We start from the raw sequence: 16,765 nt of genomic DNA on the forward strand, positions 1-16,765 counted from the left end.
AACTAAAATTATAAATAGAAAATACATAATTAAATATTAAACAACAAGCAAAATACCACATTATTACATTAAATTATTTTCTTGATGCTTCATTTCGGTTGCACAAAAATTGTTTGGACAATATTTTAGAAGTTCTGGAGTAAATTTACTAGACTATTAATGTTTGTTGTAATGTTTAATTTTGTGTAATAATTATGTTTTCATGTGTATCTTTTTTTAAAAGTTATTAAGTTTCTTTTGTAATATTCTTGTTGTCTAATTCTACTTTTAAAATATTATAAATCTTTTTAAAATATTTTTTTTAATTTTATGTGTAAAATTTAAATTTATAAAAATAAATTTGAAATATTTAAAATATAAAAAAATTTAAAAATTAAAACAATGAATGAGACAATTCTAAAGAATGATAAATGTGACGTATAATTAATTCTAAAAACCAAAACGTAAATAAAAAGATAAAACTTCAAATTTAGAGTCTTAAGAAGTGAAACTTCAATATGGAGATTTCTTTTTGGAAAACAAAAATCTCTATATTTGAAGTTATAGAGTTTTTTTGGAAATGTTTTTGTAATTCACATTGTGATTATTGTTTTTAGGAATGCATGATGCGCAGCAAAAGTGAAATCTTGTTCTTAAATACAGCAAACTCATAAAGTCATATAAATAGATAGATCGATATGTTGATACTTGGTGGAATATAATTTGGATATTTAAAAACTTCAGTCCCCGCCAAAAATAAAATAAAAGATGATAAAGAACGTTCACTCGTGTCTATCGAACATGTAAAAACCGCAATTTAGTTATTAACGGTGCCTCGAAACGTGGATCGCCAAACGCTAAAATCAACACTCACGCAAACGATACAAAAATGCTTAAACCATGGAAATAAATCTAACAGGCGTTTCCTACCATACACGTGTCTATATTAAAGCGGTAGTTTGACGATCTGGCGTGTAATCGAAGCAAGGCATTTCGCGTTTCAGGCGGTGACCCCTCTGATATTTTTGGTAAAGAACACTCAGAAAAGTTGAAATAAAAAGAGTATTAAAATTATAGTATTATAATAATATATCGACAAGATCGCTTATACCGACGAGATTTCTCACGGGAGCAAGGGGACCGCTAACGTGGGTAGATGATAACAAATTGAAATAATTATGTTTGGAAATAAAATATACTTACATTAATATTAATAATTTATTATTTTTTGCTACAATTGTAGTGGTGGAACCTAAGGTCGATTGGAAATGTAAAGATAGTGGGAACTATTGTTTCGTTTTTAATATTTGTTCATTCTTACACAAGATCTATAGTTTTAAATTTAAATTGTATCCACATGCCAATAATATTTTTTATTATTGATTGCCAAAAACTGCGGTCGTTTACGACTAGTATTGTTAGATGGAGTTGATGAATGGCACGTAGCTTATCCTCGATATATTAAAAGAAAATATTACAAATATTTTTTGTATTAAATTTATCTTAAATTAGTTATTAATGTTTTTCATTGTTTTTTTAGATACAAATAACGAAATTGGAAACCTATACAGTCGTGTTTCAAAAAAAAAAAAAAAAAAAAAAAAAAAACCTATACAGTAATATGGTCTGCTAGTTCTTCAGTTTTCTATAGCTAATTTGTAATACATGTCTTTTATTTTTTTGTTAATATACATGAATTCATCTTGAAATAGTTTTTTTTAAACAACTTTAGCATAGGGTAAAATTCGACTTATTGAACAAATAAATAGTTGACAAAAATGTCTATCTTAATCTAAAGTGCAACCATTCAGAAAATAAAACAAATGGAAATGAACAAATCCTACACCGTACTATACGCTAATCTAGTCAAACTCTGAACTAAAACCACCATAGATAGATATATCAGATAATATAATCTTTCTATTTTATTTTTACCTAAAAACATGTTCAATGTTTTTAAATCTGAACCGGAAACTGAACCAAACAACCAAACAACTTTACAGATTATTAAGTTATTAAATCGACCGTGGACGATTAATAAATAAATAAAACTTATTATATAATAATGTATATATTAACTATTAAAAATATAAGAAATATTTTTGTTTTAGAAAATTAGAAAAATACTTAACTTTAATCTTCTTTATTTTTTTTATTTTACATGAAAAATACCAAAATAAACTATTTATCAATTCTTGTAACAAATTAAGAGTTTTGACATATAATAAAAATATTATCATGACACAAAATCCTTAAGTATTTCAGTGTCTAATATGAATAATAAAATTAAATTTTAAATTCAAAATAAACAAAAAATAAAACATAAATTTGTAATATATTATCAATAACAAAAATAAACTAATATCAAATCACATTAACTAGTTTTGTTAATAGTCCCATGATCAACATGATCATATGATTTTTTAAATTTTTGAAAAACTAAAACTTGACTTTTTAATTAGAATAAAATAGATTCTAATAATGCAACTGAAATAATCTAAAAAAAAAAGAAATAAAAATTATGTACTAGTTTAACCAGTAGCCAAACCAGATTTTACGGGTTTATCAGGATTTTAAATATATATTTTTTAATAAATCGAAACCGGATTATATATCGAATCATCAGATTTACCGGTTTGATTATAGATTCGAATCAGGTTTAAAAATACTGAGAACATCTAAACTTATATATAAACAGATATTAAAAATAAACTATTTAATTTTTATGCCCAGCAGATCTAGGAAAGGGGGGCTTCTTTGCGGCGGGAGACCTAATCGAATTTTTTGGGGGCTTTGATATGGAGTATTAAAAAAGAAAATATCAATGAAAAATATTAAAAAATTAGTAATTGTTTGAAATGGATATCATAAGGGATGCATGGCCCTATAAAAAGAACAAGGGACAACTCCATGCCCCGTCTCTTTTCTCTCGTCTAACAACACTACCCTCACGCCTTTCATCATCTTTTCTTTTTTCAATCTTCTTATCGCCATTAGCTTCTAGCTTGCAATAGAAGCTGTACAGTTTACCTTAAGGTAGCCTTCTCCCTTCTCTCTCGCTCTGTTCACTCTTATATAGATTTTGCTATTTTTATATATAGATGGACGATTTGATTTGTAGATCCTGTTTTGTTTATCTATGAAAATTGACGGATCTGTTCTTGGGACAACGAATTGATTTCTCCTTCGTTTTGTTTCTCTCAGATTCATATATACTAATTTGAATTTCTGTGAACAGGTTTTTATTAGTTTTTTTTTGTTTGTTGGAAAGAAAGAAAGAAACGATGAATCACTGGGCGGTCCAGCCAAGCGCTTTAGCTGATCAGAGTGTTGTTGTTTGCCCAAAACCACGTCGTATTGCTCTCCGTAACCCTTCCCTCTACCACCATCCCGCTCGCTCTCTCCGTTGTTACTTCAGGTTTAAAACAATCTCTTTCTCATCTTGATGATTCGTTTTTGTGAGTTAGTTTTGATTCTTTATATTTTTGCAGCCATCAACAAGTGGAGGTGTGTGAATCCGAGGCAGAGACTGATATCTTAGATATCATACTCACAAAGGTATCATATAATTTATCTTAATTACCTCTTTATAATTATTATTTAGTTGTGTTCTTGGTTGGTGAAATTTGGTTTATCAAAATTGGTTACGTCTTGGTAGATCTCTCAATCAACAAACCAAACAAATCAGTAGAAAGTCGGTTTCTACGTATTACTTCTTCTTTTTTTTTTCATATTTTAAAGTGAACACAAGAAAGAATACAAAATAGAGCGTATAATCAATCGTTCGTGTACGATTCTTGATTATTAAAAACATGTGAACTTTCTTGTTTTTGAGACTTGTCGAAACCTTTATTAAAAAAAAAAACCAGAAAAATTTAAATTAATAAGACGTCTCGTGTTAAATCCTTACAGCACATAAGTGGGCCAGTTTCCGACCTTTTTAAAAAATATGTCTCTTCTTGAAACCATGTAGCCACATGATTTTGTGAATCAATCACTTACTCACGCGTTATCATATCTGTAAAACAATTTTGCATTCAATTAAATATTTTCCAATCAATAACTAATGATGTTGTGGTGGTGATCACAGGATGGTAATGGTACGGAACAAGTTCAGGCTCAGTTATTAGACTCGCCGTCCCCGTTTTTATGTGGGTCGCCGCCGAGCAGAGTCGCTAACCCTTTAACACAGGATGCTCGTTTCAGAGATGAACTCTCACTGGTCTCTTCACCCTTCCCGACTCCGCTGGGCCAACCTCATTCCTCCTCGGGGAGGAAAGGAGGGTTTGTTAGAGGCAGTTTTGGTAATAGCCCAGCGGTTAGGATTGAAGGGTTCGATTGTCTCGACAGGGACAGTAGAAACTGCAGCATCCCTGCCTTGGCATGAGAACCCCAACCTCAAAAACCACCAATCACATACTCTGTTGAATTAGCTCACATAAACCAATTAGTGCGTCGTACATAATGAGTTAAGTATATGGAGAATTTGTGGAAATCTTTGAGGGAAGTTGAGAGAGAGATAGATCCTTTTGGAGTTTTTCTAAAGAGTGTATGTAAATAGGAGCAATTTTCTTGGCTAAGTTTGTAGTAATGGTCATTTTGTAAAAAGAGTATTAAGGCAGAAAATCAATTGTTGAGGAGAGAATAAAAAGATTATTAGGTTTTGGATCAATATTGATATTTGGAAAGGTCAGGTCATTCTGTAAAAAGAGAGATGGAGACATGAAAGAAGTCTTCTTCAATTTTCTTTTGGTTCGGAGTCTGTTTAGGATATGAGAAAAAGAATTTGTAAAAAAGGAAAGAAATTCAAATGATACAATGTTTTACTTTGAAATCAAATCATATTAGTGTAAGCTGTGAACGGTAAGGTGCTAGGCTAAGTTCAAAATATCTCTATTCTTTTTTAAAAGTAAAAACAGTTAATAAAAAGAAAGTAAAAACAGTAAATTATCATTACTTTTTAACAGTTTTCTCAGAAAGAGGAGTCTTCTTATTTTATTTTTTTGATCAACTGGAGTCTTCTTATTAAGGGCTAACTTCTAAGGTTGAAGTTGCTCAATAGAAAAAAACTATTTTTTAAAAAATATATCTAAAAAGAAGACTTCTAAGGTTGACAAACTTATGTTAAAATCAAGATCCAATCGTTTAATCCGCAGTATGACTTCAAGTTGTTAAAATTAAAGTGTGTGAATATATTCGTGTTAACATAAAGGGTCTTTTAAAAAGAAAATATATATTAAAATATGGAAAAAAGGAGAGGCAGAAACAAGAAAGAAACATGCGGCTTCGGCACCTTCTGCGCTTTTGGTTGGAGCATTTCTAAAAACCCAATCTATTTTAGAGTTTGCAAAAAAACTTTTATATTTAAAGTTTAAAGGTGTTTTTCCAAAAACAAAATTTTATATTTAATTTCAAAATTATTTGTAATTTACACTAAAATCTTTATATTTATCATAATTAATATAAATTCATAAAAAAATATAAATCACTAACACATATATAAAAATATTACAGTAATATTAATAAAATCTTATATAAAATATTACAGTAATATTAATAAAATCTTTCACTAAAATATAAAATTATAAATAGTAATATATATATATATATATATATATTTAATATCATTTAAATTATACTATATACCATATAAATTTACATAAATATTGAAATTTCAAATTTTGTATTGACAAATATTGAGAATTTAATATTTTAATTTCACAATTTGCATTAAATTTTTAAAATGATTAAATTACTAAAACTATTAAAACCTCTTATTGAAAGTTTTGTTATCAATGATTTATTTTTTTTTATCATAAAATATATTATATATCTATGCTAAGATCATTTTATTTTAATCATATATCATATAAAATAGATAAAAATAATTGTTTGAATTTATTACCATAAAATTATTGTAAATAAATAACATTGCTTGTTTTGATTTATACGTTCGCACCAATTTAATTATATATGTAATAAGTATTGATTTTTCAGTTATTCAATACATATTTAATATTTTATTATTTTATAAAATGCAAGCAAATGTAAATAAATAATATTATATAAAAATATATGTATATACAATATTTATTTACACGTACAAATTTTAACCTTATTTAAAAAAAAATCATGTAAAAGTGTGCGTGAACTGTGAATTGGTCCATTTATACGAGAAGAGCCTATTGCTTCATCCCTGTTTGTATTCCCCCTACCCCTCCATCTCTGATGTATATTTTGATCCAAAAGCCAAACTTCTTGAAACGGACAAAGCAGAGCCTTGGGCCACAATTACCTAACATGTCTATTAGACTATTATTGTGAACATTATTGTAGTCAATATCCATAGGTCTCTCTACTTTCAGATCGAGTTCGAGTCTCAATTTATTTATAATGGGCTCTAGTTTGTATGGGCCGTTCAGATATGATTCTAAATCATTTCAGCTACATTGTAAATTTAAGTAATGGCCGTTTAAGTTTAGTACCGTTATAGGCCATGAAAAGCGAGTTGATGTTTACAGATGGATTCAGGTTAATATACAATGGTTTGGAAAACGAAGTTTATATTGTTCTAAACATAAATTTGTAGTTTAGAACATGTTTTTTTTCTTTTGATTACCCAGAGTATCCCAATTTGAAATTCCGACTAATCTTGTAAAAGCTGACTGACCCACTAGCTATAATCAAATCTGGCTGCTTTACGTGAAAATTAGAAAGTCATGCTGGACACTTCGGTTATTTTCTCGGTTCGGTTTGGGTTTGGTTAGTTCAATTCTAGTATTTTTCCAACTGAAATAAACCATAGTTAGCTTGGTTGGTTCGGTTTGATTTGTGTTCAGTTTGGTTTATATTCAGTTTGGTTTGTGTTTACTTCGGTTCAGTTTGTTTTTTGGATCAGCTTAATTAGGTTTTTCTTAGTTTAATTTTTTGTAAGAATTTTTTTTTAAACATAAATTATGTAAACATAAACTATGTGAACTAAATTCAATATAAACTGAAACAAAAACCTTTACAAAATCACAAAAAGTATATAAAAAATTAAAACAAATGAAAGTTAACTAAAATTAAAAAATCAACATCATTAGTAATGCCTTTTATATCATTATTAAAAAACCTTCAGTGAATCATCTTCCATGTGACGCTATGGAAAAGAACTTTTGTTTTTAATAAAATTTGCTTTAAGTTTTAGGTTTTAGGTTTCAACTTAACATCTACGTTTACATATAGAAGAATAAAAATACAGATTTTTCTATTTTTTTTTAATCGAATATTTTGATGATTACATATTAGGTTAGAAAATATATGTTAGTGAATGAAAAATGGAAAATATGTGGTTTGGTATTAGAATTTTAGTATATTGGCATTACTAATATTTTTAATTTAAATAATTATAAAAACACATTGGTTTTCGATTCGGTTTGAAAAAAATCTTTAACCAAATGGTTTGAATCGGTTTTGGTTCGGTTGGTTCGGTTTGACTCCATTCGTTTCGGTTTTTTTACCCATCCGACCATACAAATGGTTAAATCTAAATGGTAAGTTTCGAATTTAGCACTTTTCTGAGTCCGTCGTAAGTGGACCACTTCTGCGTGATTTAGTTCAGTGGCGGACGCAAAGCCAAGGGTATGGATCCTGTGCCCCATCTCTTTTTTCTCTCTATAGTAATTAGTATAAGACATAAGAGTACCCCAATTAAAACAATAGATATGGTGTATAATTTTCATGTGCCTCCATCTACATATTATCCTCGATCCGTCCCTGATTTAGTTTAGAACATGTTTAGGACTCAGACATGAGCTGGTGGATAATTGTCAGTGAATGGAAGCATGAATAACGTTAGCTAGTGAATATTTCAGATTCGTATCAACTCAGCCAATATATGCATTGGATTTGCCGTAGGAGTTAGAAAAATATGAAAGAAAATTAATGATCATCACATGATATCAAGCGGAAATTTAAAGGTATTCACGACAATACCGTTCTATACAAGTTCTGATACATATTGAGGTTAAAGGTGTTAAAAAAAAGTTGTTGAGGTGAAATTCTTTTATACGCACGCGGTGCACGAAAATGATATTTATTTGCTTAAAGGTTAGATATGACAAACTTGTAGGTGGAATGGCGGATAAAAAAAGTAAGTCGGCAACCGTGATCCATTTTAGGTTTCTGAATCTGTCAAAACTATACTAGTTGTATTAAAAGTAGTTCAATTTCTTTTTAACTTCTGTTTGTTAATTATATATGTATTCTAAAATTCATCATTGTTTGACTTAATATTTCTAATGCATGTTCATTGCAATGTTGAATATGACGGCATGCCGCAGATATGATTATATTTCAAATATGGATGATAACCGTGAATTTGATCATATAGGTAATACAAATTTTAAGTGCGTAACCATACAATTGCAGTTCAGCGTTATTCGGAACATGTATGATTTTTAAAAAAAGTTTAGTTTAGTATTTAATTGGTGACAATATTTTATAGTATAGAAATATTAGTATTAAATTTTGTTTAATTTTATAAAATATTTTGGCTGGCTAAAATTCAATGATTTTATACCCGATTCGGACTACTTTTTGGTTCACCGGATTATCGATTCAACCATTGACAAACCGTAGAACAATAAAAAAAAATTAAGATATCTAAATTTTATTTTCATTTCACATGAAAATATCAAAAATTAATTTGAATTACTAATTAAAAAAAAACAAATTAGGAGTAAGGACATATATAAAAAACATAAAAATTTAATATTCATAAGTATCTAAATTTATTATGCAAATAATAAAATTAAATTTTAAATCCAAATAAAACAAAACAATTATATCAAAATTGTGATAGTGAATCTTCATCAAAATCTAAAAAACCAAAAATAAAATAATTTAGTGGATATTATATACGATTAAAAGAAAAATCAGAAAGTTCAGTTAGAATTGTAAAAGGTATAATCAGGATTTTATCATTTTTTCTTCATAATATTTGGGATTTGTTTTTCTTTTAAAGAAAAATCTATGACTTAATTAAAAAAATTGTAAAAAATAATTTAAAGTTACTAACTGGTAGTCTAGTTCTGAGTTTTAGCAAAAAAAATACGGGTTTATCGAGTTTTTAAATAACAAATTCTTTCTTACAACCAAATCGGATTACTTATCGGATCAACGTGATTCACACACTCACATGCTTATCTATATGACTAAACTTAGCTTTGGCCAAGGCTTTATAAGACCCTTTGTAATCATGAACCATTTCTGCAAATAGCGGATGCAAGGCCACATAAATAGGAAACATAAATGTTGTCAAAAAAAAAAAGGAAACATAAAAGGTTTTGTACCAAAAAAGGTTAAGTACGTCTAATGTGATACAGAATGTGGTCGGAAAACTCTGGAAGCTCAAATTACAATGAGAAGATGGAAAATTTACTATTCACTGTCCATTGATTAAACATCTATCTACTTTTCTTACACCGGATCCGAAGAACAATGATTTGCCTAAATAAATCGAGGCCTTAAAAATAAATGGATAGAAATGCATAAATTTTGTTTGGTTTCCTTAATCTTAAACTAAATTTTGATTTGTGCGACCACGCTCAAATATATATCAAATTTATTTATAATTAATTATGTTACTAATTTTATATATTTATGTGTGTACATTTTATTAGTATTGTAATGTATGGTGATATATGGTAAAAAAATATTATGTTTTTGTGATTTATTTTTATAATCTATCTTTTCTTATTTAAAATTATATAAATTAATATTTATTTTTCACTTGGTTAATACTTAGCGAGGACGATCCAGCGGTTTTGAAAGAGTTTCGGCTCCAGTAGAGATCTTGGTTCGAATTCGGCTGGCTACTGGAAGCAAAATTTAACATCTGGGTTCGTCCAATGTTCGGTGACCGAGACGTAATCTGACCGATAACATAAGCTGTTACGGATACTCGCCGCTAATCTGGATTCACCTCGGTGGAGGCTAAGATACATTTGATTATCCAAAAAAAAAGGACTAATACTAAATAAGCAATGTTGACAGAATATGTTATATATATATATATATATATATATATATATATATAGTTTGACTGGTTAACTAAAAAGTACTAAAACTGTCATAGGAATGGAAAATGTAATTATGGATGGATGTCAAATGGAGTTACGAATAGATTTGGTTAGTTGCTATATGAGTTAATAATTAATTAATTATAACTAATGTTTGGTTATAAAGGGTGTATTCAATTTAAATTTTTTACTAGACCTTGATCCGCACAACCGCGAAAAATTTTATTTTATTTTTTTATAAATAAACATTTATTTGTATAAATGATACTATGTAGTTTTATAATTTATATGTATTAAATATTGTTTAATATGTCATTTCTAAACACAATAATTTATAGTATATATATTAAATAATTTAATTTTCTTTTACCGTCAATTATATTACTCATATTTTAGAGTATGAGCCGTGCATTCACACAAATGTGTTTTTATTTTTTTATGGATCAAAATTTTATGTTAATGTATAATAAAAAAATTTATATACTATTTAAAATCTTGTGCTATATATTTTATATTCGTCAACATTTATCAATTTACATTGGACTATTATTTATAGGGGTGAGCAAAATAACCGAACCGAACCGACTCAAACCGAACCGAAACCGATTCGAACCGAACCAAAGTCTATTTCAAACCATTCGGTTAAAGATTTCCCTAATCCAAATGGTTTGGTTCGGTTCGGTTTTAAACCGAACCGAACCGAAAGACCGATGTGTTTTTGTAATTATTTAAAGTAAAAATATTAGTAAACCAATATACTTAAATTCTAATACTAAACCACATATTTTTATTTTTTATTCATTAACATATATTCTTCTAACCTAATATGTAATCATCTAAATATTTTATTTAAAAAATTTCATTCATTGCAGGCTTTTTAATTTTAATGATAGAAGATACATTTCTAATAATGTTGGTTTTTTTACTTTAGTTAACTTTTATTTGTTTTAATTCTTATATACTTTTTGTGACTTCTTAAAGATTTTTGTTTCAGTTTTATATTGAATTTAGTTTACATAACTTATATTTACATAATTTTTGTTTTAAAACATAATTTCTCTTAGAAAAATTAAACTAAGAAGAATCTAATTAAACCGGTCCAAAAAACAAACCAAAACAAATACAAACCGAACTGAATACAAACCGAATTGAATATAAACCGAACCGAACACAAACCGAACCAAACTCACTATGGTTTACTTCAATTGGAAAAATACTAGAACCAAACTAACCAAGAACCGAGAAAATAACCGAAGTGTCCACCCCTAATTATTTATATGAAAACATACGTAAAAATATATATTTATATATTAATTTATATTTTATTTATATATATATTATAAATGATTTTTTAAATTTAGGTTTTTTAATGGTTGTTTAATTTGATAAAAAGATAATAAATGCTAAATGTTAGAATTGCCTAGTTTCCTAGTGGCATTAAAATATAATTAAGTAGTTGTTTTAGTTTAGGATCAATTTATTAAAGGAAAAGATAAAACATATTTAAATATAGGTTCAATAATTACTTCAGCGGTATTTTAGTGTAAATAAGTTGTAAACTAAAGGATATTTATATTTTGTACTTCTCTTTTGATAATATAGATTAAAATATTGAGTCCAAAAAGATATTTCTGGTCTAATAAAAAGACCTTTATTTTTTTTTATAAATATCAAAATTTAATTCATTTTTAGTTTTATATTAAAAAGAATTTTTTGTTAATGATACAAAGTATGTACAAAGTTTATTGCATGAAACAATTTGTCTGTGGATTTTCTAAATTTTGTTCGAAAACGTTTAATTTAAATAACCTATAGCTGAAAGAAACTTCAAAACAGTCCAACCCAATACTTTACTGAGCATGCCTAATCTAAGAAAAAGAGATTAGTTGAACTAACCTTTCACAAAACGAGAACGTGGCATGGTGATAATGACGTAGAGAAGGTCCACTTGCTACTTGTCCCTTTTGTCCACAACTCAACTTGGCCCTTTGGCACCTTTCCTAAAATTCTAAATACAAATATTTTGTCTTTTTGTTTACCATTATCAGTCTCCTTTAAGAAAAAAATATTTTATTTCTTAATCCATTTTGGGTAGTTAAGTTACATTCCACTAGAAAGCCACAACTTCCTTTTCCAAATGATTACGAATATTAGTAAAAACCACTAAATTATAGGGGATTTTTTAACATTAATTATAGGGAAACTATACTCAATAACTACAACACTTAACTAAATTATAAACATGACCACAAAAATTAGCTAGAATAATCTAAATTAACCGCCATTTTCCCTTGATAACAACACACCCACGACATCTTGGCTGCGTTTCCTTTTCTAATTACTATTATTATCAAATAATTTATCGTTTTTTCTCCCATGGTTAATTTTTAAATTCTTAAAAATGCTATTCAACTCATAATTTTATTTAAAAACACAGTGTAATCTTTACATGACATGTTTTCAAATTTTAAACAGATATATGAAGAATGATATATATATATATATATATATATATTCATAAAAATGAATATATAATTTTATGAAGAAATATATATATATATATATTGTGCATATATTAATATGTTAAATGAAACATGTCATTTTATTTAAAATGAAAACACATTTTTTATCAATTGTTGGATTTGAAACAAGATTTATATCATATCAATCAAAGACATTTAAATAGAATTTATATTCATATATTAAGATGTTAAATAGAATATACGTCATTTTTTATAAAATGAAAACATATTTTATTCAATTGTTCGTTTGAGAACCGAAAATTTATAGTATTGTACTATTATATATGAGAAAGTAATATTAAAATCATACAGCTTAATCAATATAGAATCTCTATTTCTAGGTTATTATTTAAACGTTAATAAATTCTTTGAAATTGGTAATTATTACTTTTTATTTATCTGTATTTTCAATATTTGATGTGTATATGAATTTAGAGCAAATAACTCTAAATTATATAGATATAATATATATATATATATATCCAACGTTATAAATTTTTGAATTATTATTTGTGTGTGGATAGCGCTTAATTTTTTATTATTTAACATCCATGTCTAATTTTGGGTATCATATATTTTAAACGATATTTTTAAAAATTGTTTATTGGAGTTAGGCTTTGATTGGTAGAATATTAACATTAATATTATGCTCTACGTTATCTAATCAATATTTGTTAAAAAATATTTAGAAAATCATTTACTAAATGCTAATGCTTTAAAAATGTTATGGTCAATGCTCTCATATGAAATTTTTAAAATATTATTACAGTTATAATTGATAAAATTAAAAATATATATAATTAATTCATTTATTTTACTTAATAATATCATAAAATTAATTTTATATCCAGCAAATAAATTTTTCATTTCTAAAATAAATTTTCAATAATTTTTTAAATAGTATTTTGCATTAAAACTATAATTTAGTTATATAAATTAAATTATATTTTAAATATTATTTTAAAATAGATATTTTAATTGTAAATTTCATTTTTATAGTAATATTTTTGATATAAGCATAATTTTTGAAATTGCTAAATAAAATAAATTAATTATATATATTTTTAATTTATATATATATATATATATATATTAAAAATATTCATAAGAAATGAATATATTATATCTTAATTTTTATAATAATTTTAAATTGAATGTCCATACTATTCTATCAATCATTCAATTAAACAGTTTGAAAAACATATAGTTTCTGCATCATATTACTTTTCTAGTATACTGGTATTGTTTTATTATATGCTCTGTCAATCAAGATCTTAGCGTTTTTATACCGAAAGATAAAATACACAGATTTTGGTAAACTTTTTTTTTTGGTAAAAAAGATTTTGGTAAACTTATTAGGGACATGTATATTAGTTGTAGACTTGGAAAAGGCTGTCCACCAAAATGACGAAAATGAAATCAATGTTGTTCGGTGCCGGTTTTACAGATCCCGATCACGTGACGTAGAAATATATTCGAGAAGTGAGGGAGAATCATACTTGGACAAGATAATCTTGCATGCTCTTAACATGACACAAAATACAAAAGTCTTGATTTTGTGTTTAAAAAAAAAAAACTGTTTGCCGACAAGAATTTAGCTTAACAAGCAATTAAATATGCAACTACGAGAAGAGATGGAGTGAGAAGTAGGCAACATTGTGATGACGTGGCTGTATTTCAACCGAACAGAAAACGCCGTCGACATCGATTGCATTCGAAAACAATCATATCGCATTGTTTGTTTCTCAGAACTTGTGCAGTGATCTAGGCACTATGTAAGGATTTCACGTTATAAAATCTAGAAATACATGAAAAGAATCTAAATCCAAAAAGTTAACACAAACCTTCAATTTTATTTGATCGGCCAACCAGATTTCACAGATTATAATCTAATTTTTATAAGCCTTTTGACTTCGTTAGTTACTGCTGCCTGCCGATCTTTTCAGTCCCATTTTTTCTCATTTGTTTCATTAGGTCTCTAATAATTAGATTGTAAGGTTTCGTCTAAATTAACTTCGTGGAAAATAACATCAACAAAGATTATCGGCATGTTTTGAACAATCTAAGCGAATGTTTCTTATTTTTCAAAGAAGGAAAACCAATTCCTTTAATATAAGCTCATTCAACATTACTCTTATGTTCGCCTAATTTTTGGGTTAGGCATTATCTATTTTAAGATCATCCCCAACCGATATCTATTTTTATTTTTATATTTTCTTGTAAAATAGAAAAATTATATTATAGAATTGGATTTACTCCAATGTATGTCTCTATAACAAATTTTTTCTATTTTAAAAAAAAAGTATAAAGAATTTTATTTCCATCTCTAAACATAAAAATAAAAAGTAATATTTTTTACATTTTTTATAAAATAGAGAAACACTATTATAGATACACATACATTGAAAGTATATTCACTTTTATAATCGAGATTTTTTTTTTTAAAGAAAATATAAAAATGTACATTTTCAATACTCTAACAAGATAATACTTCATCTCGAACTAATGGATTTTTCTTGATTACGATTTTGTTGATGGTATTCACTCCGCTTTCTGGGACATGCCAAATAACAAGATCTCACAGTGCTTTGGTTATCTATTAATGTTACTATCCTTTCCGATGAAGACATGATGACATTAGCCAAGTCTAGAAACAGTATACATATACAAGTTAAGAATCATTTATTTTTACTGTATACGTTGATAAATTTATTTCATAAAATGATAAATTATTATTTTAATCATTTTTGACACTTAAGTTTGACGTATATTTTATTTAATATTTATACTTTTTAAAAAATCGAATATACTACTAACCATTTCCAGTTGATGCATGTACTTTTGATAAAAAGAACTATAGCGTTTGTGGTGATTCAGATTATTTTTTTGTAACATTTTTACATCTTAAAAAAAAATTACATCTTTTTAAAAAAAAAATTATATCTTTTCAAATTTATATGTATAAAACATTTGGCATCTTTTAATTTAAAAAAACATTTGACATCTTTAGATATTTTAGTTTAAACTTCAATCTTTAACTCCGCATATTAAATTTGGCGGGCGGAGGAAAAATACAAAAGAGTAGGACACGTAGGGAAAAGTGAGCAGACATATGTGTGAGTGTGACGTTAGGCAACTGAGTTACATGTAAATCCAATGTCGGCAAAACAATTCAAAAAAACAACTCGTCACGTCTCTCTCTATCTCCAACTCACATATGTCTCCTTGCACTAACCACTTCCTCTGCTTCTATCTCCTTATAAATACCCTCCTGACTTCACTCTTTAACAATCATCATCACCACCAACACTTCAAAGTATGAAGAGACAGAGAGAGGAGATGAAGGAAGAGGGGACTGACTCATCATTGGCTACTGCAGCCATGGCAGTTGCGGTTGCTGCAGCGGTTGCGGAGGAGGATAAATTGTGGTGCGGTGGAGTGGTGGAGGAGATGACGTGGAGCACCGTGTGGTTGCCTTTTTGGGATGTTGAGTTTGTTGGCAGAAACTACAACTTGTTGTTCAGTGATGTTGCTTGGGACGATGATATTTGGAACCTCAAGAACCTAACTCATTCCTCATAGTCGTTTTCCTTGGAAAAAATATCCAGTTATAGTTTATTCTGTATAATTTTCGTTAATTATTGTCCATCGATGGGGTTGGTTTGAAAGTAATTATCTTTAGATCTAAGAATTAGTCCGTTTTTAAAACTGTGTTCATACCTTAATAATGGTGCACTATTAATTAAATTGTTTATTGCATATATATTTACATGCCGTCCTTAGACTTGTTTCAAGATAATGCCTCCCATAAAGATAAGTACGTCCTCATCAGAGTGGATCGATATATCCGGGTCAAAGTCAACTGAATGTTTTTTCGGTTATGGGTTGATCGAGAGAAGTCATACCCAATTGAAACCAAGTTCTTAGTTATGTTTCGTTCGGGTTAATTGTATATATTCTTGAGTTTATAATTGTCATGACCGTGATAGATTGTTTCCGGTTCGGTTAGAAAATATATGCTTTCTTTCAGATTACGCAAATAATAAGTAATAGCATCATAAAGAGAACATGTTCAAATAGACAGTTTTACAACAATGAAGTTAAATGGAGAAATCAAATAAGAAACAAAAAGAGAAGAATAAGTGTTAGAGGCGAGTGAATTTAGAAGCGGAGAGCTTGTAAGCAATATGAAGCTGATGC

General features: G+C 27.5%; 2 protein-coding genes across 3 annotated transcripts; both read left to right on the forward strand.

The window, feature by feature from the left end:
* Window positions 1–2,811: 2,811 nt before the first annotated feature.
* LOC106354015 lies at window positions 2,812–4,813 on the forward strand. 2 transcript variants are annotated; one of them, XM_013793855.3, is made up of 4 exons: window positions 2,812–3,015; window positions 3,218–3,397; window positions 3,471–3,537; window positions 4,070–4,813. In XM_013793855.3, exons 2-4 carry the CDS (start codon window positions 3,264–3,266, stop codon window positions 4,364–4,366), a joined length of 498 nt encoding a protein of 165 aa, XP_013649309.2. In that variant the 5' UTR covers window positions 2,812–3,015; window positions 3,218–3,263; the 3' UTR covers window positions 4,367–4,813. The 2 variants fall into 2 exon arrangements, with proteins under 2 accessions (XP_013649309.2, XP_013649310.2); XM_013793856.3 differs by having other exon boundaries at window positions 2,872–3,015; window positions 3,251–3,397.
* Window positions 4,814–15,766: 10,953 nt separating this feature from the next.
* Window positions 15,767–16,328, forward strand: LOC106357165. Its single transcript, XM_013796844.3, has one exon. It carries the CDS (start codon window positions 15,884–15,886, stop codon window positions 16,145–16,147), a length of 264 nt encoding a protein of 87 aa, XP_013652298.2. The 5' UTR covers window positions 15,767–15,883; the 3' UTR covers window positions 16,148–16,328.
* Window positions 16,329–16,765: the final 437 nt, after the last annotated feature.

Source organism: Brassica napus, chromosome A7 (genome assembly GCF_020379485.1).
Source record: "Brassica napus cultivar Da-Ae chromosome A7, Da-Ae, whole genome shotgun sequence".
NCBI classification, from domain to species: Eukaryota; Viridiplantae; Streptophyta; class Magnoliopsida; order Brassicales; family Brassicaceae; genus Brassica; species Brassica napus.

What these genes read in the sequence shown, in the direction of transcription:
- LOC106354015 (XM_013793855.3), top strand. Translation starts at nt 3,264, where the DNA reads ATGAATCACTGGGCGGTCCAGCCAAGCGCTTTAGCTGATCAGAGTGTT. An exon ending in TCTCTCCGTTGTTACTTCAG is followed by an intron (nt 3,398 to 3,470) that starts GTTTAAAACAAT and finishes ATATTTTTGCAG; the next exon opens with CCATCAACAAGTGGAGGTGT. An exon ending in TAGATATCATACTCACAAAG is followed by an intron (nt 3,538 to 4,069) that starts GTATCATATAAT and finishes TGGTGATCACAG; the next exon opens with GATGGTAATGGTACGGAACA.
- LOC106357165 (XM_013796844.3), top strand. Translation starts at nt 15,884, where the DNA reads ATGAAGAGACAGAGAGAGGAGATGAAGGAAGAGGGGACTGACTCATCA.